Source organism: Carex rostrata, chromosome 3, assembly GCF_964058835.1.
Source record: "Carex rostrata chromosome 3, lpCarRost1.2, whole genome shotgun sequence".
NCBI classification, from domain to species: domain Eukaryota; kingdom Viridiplantae; phylum Streptophyta; class Magnoliopsida; order Poales; family Cyperaceae; genus Carex; species Carex rostrata.
Genome location: NC_135920.1, coordinates 7,440,210 through 7,445,556, shown reverse-complemented (window position 1 = coordinate 7,445,556; position 5,347 = coordinate 7,440,210). Strand labels below are relative to the sequence as shown.

Below are 5,347 nucleotides of genomic sequence, written 5' to 3'. Positions count from 1 at the left end.
TCCAGTCGAATCCTTTCTATTCTTTTTTTGTCTCAGCGTTCTGATCAGGTGATTAATAAAGAATTCTATTTCTATTTCCAGTTTAAGGGAGAATACTGGATTCCGATCAGACCCTTAATTTTGACAAAAATAAATATATCCCGCAAAAGTCCAGACCAGCGGAAACTGGACAGTCTCCATCCGATGAGTTGCGATATCACTAAGGTAACAGAATATTTATGTTAAGATCTGGACCGTCCGATCAGAATTCGTCCGACTACTAAAGGACTGCGTGCATTCCACCTCGGGCCGGATAAGCCCGGAATCTGATCGGACGGTTTTAATATAAACAGAAATATTTTGTTACCTCAGAGGACATGGAAACGGGGTTGCGCACTGATGCATGTGAACTGCAACTCTGCAAGTAATATATACACTCGTCGTTTCAGTCGTTTGTTTGACTTCATCCGAGCAGAGGCCAATGTACCGCTCGCGCCGCCTTGACCTCCACTTCTAACAACTCCAGGCTGCGTCGCCGCTGCTTCGCTCTCCATGGCCCGACTCTTCTCCGGTAGGTCCCACTTCTCCATCTTATTTTCTCAATTGGGTCGTATTTTTTTTTTATTATTTTGTACTTGTTGATTCGTTTGGTCTGTTGGTGTCTTAGATCTGTTAGGTAGTTTGATATTGAATTAATCGTTACTGATGTACTGGTTTTATACTGGAAATTTTCAGGCTACATTATTACGTCCACTGGTTAATTACCCTCTTGAAATCTAACCAATGTGCCTCCGATTCCTGATTTAGATCCTCCCCAATTTTAAATTTGCATTTTGGAATTCCAAACTCAGTGGTTCCTCCAAATTCCGATTTCTAATCTCCTGCAATTTTTTTTTTTTTTTTAATTTGCATCTGGGGTTTGTACATATTTCTTTATCTTACTGCTGCAGAGGTGAATAAGGGGAGAGTGAGGATGAGGCGCATTCGCAGGAAATTATCTCCTTTTCCTTTCAATAATGCAGGAGGCAGATTCTCTCTATCCGTTGCCTTATGGACTTGTGTGTTTCTAATCATGTTCATCTACTTTTTCACTTATATCACCAAAAGAACCAATGGAAGGTTGATCCATGTGCACCCAAACCACCTCTCAGTTGCTTATGAATTGGAAGAAATCGAAGAAGAACCAGACTTTAGATTGCCAAGTGCTCACAAGAGAAACCCTCGTGCGGTGAAAAGGAGGGGCCCTAAGAAGCCATCAACTGCAATTAGTAAGTTCTTGGATGAGTCGTCAGAGATACATTCAATGTTTTTCCCTGATAGGAGTCTGACGGTGGGCCTGAAGGTGGAGAATAGTAGTAGCAGCAGCACTGGTTACTTCTATCCAGGTCAGATTTGGTTGGATACAGATGGTAACCCAATCCAGGCACATGGTGGTGGGATTTTCTTTGATGCAAGGAGCGAGACTTATTACTGGTACGGAGAGAACAAGGATGGTGCTACCTACCACGCACAACATAAAGGAACAGCACGGGTTTGTCTGAGTTTCTTTGCATTCTTTGTTTCTAGACATCATAAGGAGGAGCATTATACCAATTAATTCTGGTACATGTTGGCATTACTATAACTTTATACCTGTACAATTCTGGTACACCAGTGTTGTACCAGGGTAACCATAACTATAAGGGGTACTGCATCCACACAATTGTTAGTACCAACCAATATGTGTTGGCATGATATCACTGCTCAGCTCCTTAGTTTGATGCATAGAAATACGATGGTTTATATTATCTTAAATTTTAAAAAGAGTAGTTGGTATAAAGCTTGTTTTTACGATAACAAACTGGAAAAGAACTGAAAGAACTAAAATTGAGTGTGACTTCTGAGTTTGAAATTTATTTCAAGACCCATATTTGTGAATCTTAACTATCAATAAATCAAAGCCTGTAAATTTATATTATGAATTACATTTTGCTTGGTAAGGAAACATATAAGCAACCCAAACTCGAGATGAATTATCTCGCTGGTCATTATCTAATGATTATAATCCTAGTATGGTAGGCTTTGCATCTGTTGTCCTAATTAAGTTGTGATAGTATGTAGGTGCCATGACTGAACACATGGCTTCTAATTAAAATTGTATGGTTAGAATATGACCCAAAAACCCATCCCTTTAGAAAATCAATGGTCTGGAACAAATCAGATCAGATCTGATGATCTAGATTGGAATAATGGCAGTGTGTCATCACTGAATTGTCAGCAGAAGGAGACTATACTCTGGTAATCAAACTGGTGGTATACCCATAAACAGGAGGATCTTCCTTTTTTTCTAACTTGTACTTGGTTTCTAGGGCTATATTAAATCTAACCAAGCCTATATTAAATGCGCCATTCTTTTTACCAGGTAGACATCATAGGAGTCGGCTGTTATTCCTCGAATGACCTCTGGTCATGGAAAAACGAAGGCATTGTGCTAAGAGGCAAAGAACGAAACATGACCCATGACCTGTACAAAACAAACGTCGTGGAGAGGCCAAAAGTGATATTTAATGCCAAAACTAACCAGTACGTCATGTGGATGCACATTGATGATGGCAACTACAACAAGGCTTCAGTTGGGGTGGCCATCAGCAATTCCCCTACCGGGCCATTCACCTACTTGTACAGTATGCGGCCGCATGGATCTGATAGCAGAGATATGACATTGTTCAAGGACGATGATGGTATTGCTTATCTGATATACTCGTCTCGTGAAAACATTGACTTTCATGTTGGCCCACTGACTGAAGATTACTTGGGTCTCACAGGAGTCATGAAGAGAATATTGGTATCTAATTTTGTGTATAATCTTTAATTCAGAATATGATACAAAGGTAAATCACAATCTCAGACCAGCACACTAACTCCTGGCACCCTTCAGTATGAGTCTTGCCTGGTTTGGTGGCTTTACCATCCAAGCCTTGGTCTAACTTATCTATATGCTAAATAAACCTAAAATTCAAGAAAACAACAGCTACAATAACCTTTTTTGGGCCTAGCACAGGAGGAAAAGGTACCAATTCATTAATCAAATTACATATACAAGGTCACATTAGATCCAATAAAATAAAGACAGAAAATTGTGGAAAATTTGTTAGTGCCAGATACTGCACTGACCAAAATGTTGGTACAGTTCAAATGTAGGTCCCCATAAAACAAAATTAAACCTATTTTAAAACCATCATCAGACTACAGATTATAGGTGATCTCCAAATTATCCCATGTCATCAACCATATAATGGAACCCTGGGTGGCAGACCGTAAATATTTTTTGGGTGTCACATTGCGGGCCCAGTTGGTATCTGTGCCCATCCAATACTGAAACAATGACTTTATTAATGACCCCAGTCCAAAAGATGGTATTTTTCTTTTCTTCCAAACAACCCAGAAAATTCCTGCTCATTCTAATCAAAACCTTGAGTCTGGCGCAATGTCTCTCCCATGATTGAGTGGGATCTTTGAATTTTCCAAAAGAGCAACAGAAGTAATAGTACTATACATAAAACTCAAAACAGAGAAACATTAATTTTCCAAACATAGTCATGTGCCATTTAGCAGTTTAACTAGCCAAATCATCAAATTATCCCACGAACTGACCCAAAGCATAGACGGCATAATAATTAACAGCACAATTATTGAACCTTCAAGAAAACAACAACATAATAATCGAGACTTCCTCAAACCTTATACATGTCAAAAAGCTTCTCTTACATATTCAAACTAAAGTGTGATATTGCAGGTGAGACAGCATAGAGAGGCACCAGCTGTTTTTAAGCACAGGGGCACATACTACATGATCACATCAGGTTGCTCAGGGTGGGCTCCGAATCGGGCTATGGCCCATGCAGCAGCGTCCGTAATGGGCCCATGGGAAAATATCGGCAATCCTTCTGTGGGAGGAAACAGAGTGCTAAGACTAACAACTTTCTTCTCACAAGGCACATTTGTACTGCCACTTCCTGGGATACCAGGTTCTTTTATTTTCATGGCTGATCGCTGGAATCCATCGGACTTGAGGGACTCACGATACGTGTGGTTACCTTTGAAAGTCGGTGGCTTAGCTGATGAGCCCATGGATTATACTTTTGGATTCCCGCTATGGTCAAGGGTTTCAATTTTCTGGCATAAAAGATGGAGGCTTCCGGAAGGATGGAAGAATGTAAACTAACTTGATATTTACTTCTGGAACCTGAAAATGAAGACCATTTGGACAGTCACCAAAAGATTACTGCGGCCTAAAACTTTACTAATTCCAAAAATAAAGGTGCAGTGAATCTATTGGATTAGGGAAAAGGGGTACAGTTTATGAAAAGTTGTAATAGTTTCAAAATGGTATACTTGACCAAAAATGGGCATATGGAAATGTGGCACAATTCATTTCAGTTGTTTTTGTATACAATTACACCAAGAGTAGTTTTCATGTACTGTGCATAGTTTCATTTTATAATGGCGCACAAAGAGTTTTGTAATAGTCATATTTCCATGCAAACAAACAATGAAAAGGGTAGATATTTCAGCATTGTATTTATTCTTTCAATTATATTTCTTACATTGTACTCCCTTCTTTTTCAGTGCTTACTATAGTTATTTATGTCCTGTTTTTGCCCGGCGAGGTTAGTGTAATTCTGTACCAATTGAGGCTAAAGAAATATGTACCAGTTGGGTCATACTTGATATCCCAAGTGTCAACTAGATTTCTTGATCTTTAACCAATGTGATAAGCTTAAATAAAAGCTGAAATTTCAGGTCTCAACTAAATTTAAGGATCTTAGCCAATGTGTTATTAAGACGGCAACAGCCCATCATGAACTAACATATATACTAAAAGATGTCAGATATCAAGGTATGTTATTTTTACTTTGTCTTTCAAATGTAAGTTCCCTCGAAGAGGAAAAAAAAAAGGCACACAGAGTCTATCTTTCATTTGTTAATTAAGCCCTAGGTACCAATAGAAAAGTACTTGTGATAACTAGTTGCTTAAAACTTTTGTCACTTGCAATGAACAGATGCACAGAGTACAATTTTGCCATTTATAATGCAATTACGACATGATACTATTTCTGTGGTGGTTTATTAATTGTTCTGTCATTCTCCTGGGCATGACGAACATGATACTATTCAGTGATCAATGCCACTCTTTTAATTTATTTTCTTTATTGTTTACTATTCGCTACAAGTTTGTAAATGTGTCAGCCATCAATAAATTACTATTTATTCGTAACAGAATGTACTGTAGTTATTCAGTAGAATTGTTGTGATTACCATGATACAAGTATCTGGGGTGAGACCGTGAAAGCAGCCGGTTCTTTTAATAAACATTAAATTAATTTTA

At 38.5% G+C, this 5,347-nt stretch overlaps 1 protein-coding gene across 3 annotated transcripts; it reads left to right on the top strand.

The window, feature by feature from the left end:
* The first annotated feature begins 219 nt into the window (after window positions 1–219).
* LOC144551223 (uncharacterized) lies at window positions 220–4,562 on the top strand. Of its 3 annotated transcripts, none has more exons than XM_078299102.1 (4): window positions 220–550; window positions 930–1,510; window positions 2,381–2,803; window positions 3,755–4,562. In XM_078299102.1, exons 1-4 carry the CDS (start codon window positions 532–534, stop codon window positions 4,181–4,183), a joined length of 1,452 nt encoding a protein of 483 aa, XP_078155228.1. In that variant the 5' UTR covers window positions 220–531; the 3' UTR covers window positions 4,184–4,562. The 3 variants fall into 3 exon arrangements, with proteins under 3 accessions (XP_078155228.1, XP_078155230.1, XP_078155229.1); XM_078299104.1 differs by having other exon boundaries at window positions 3,742–3,916; XM_078299103.1 differs by having other exon boundaries at window positions 404–550; window positions 1,002–1,510.
* The last annotated feature ends 785 nt before the right edge of the window (window positions 4,563–5,347 follow it).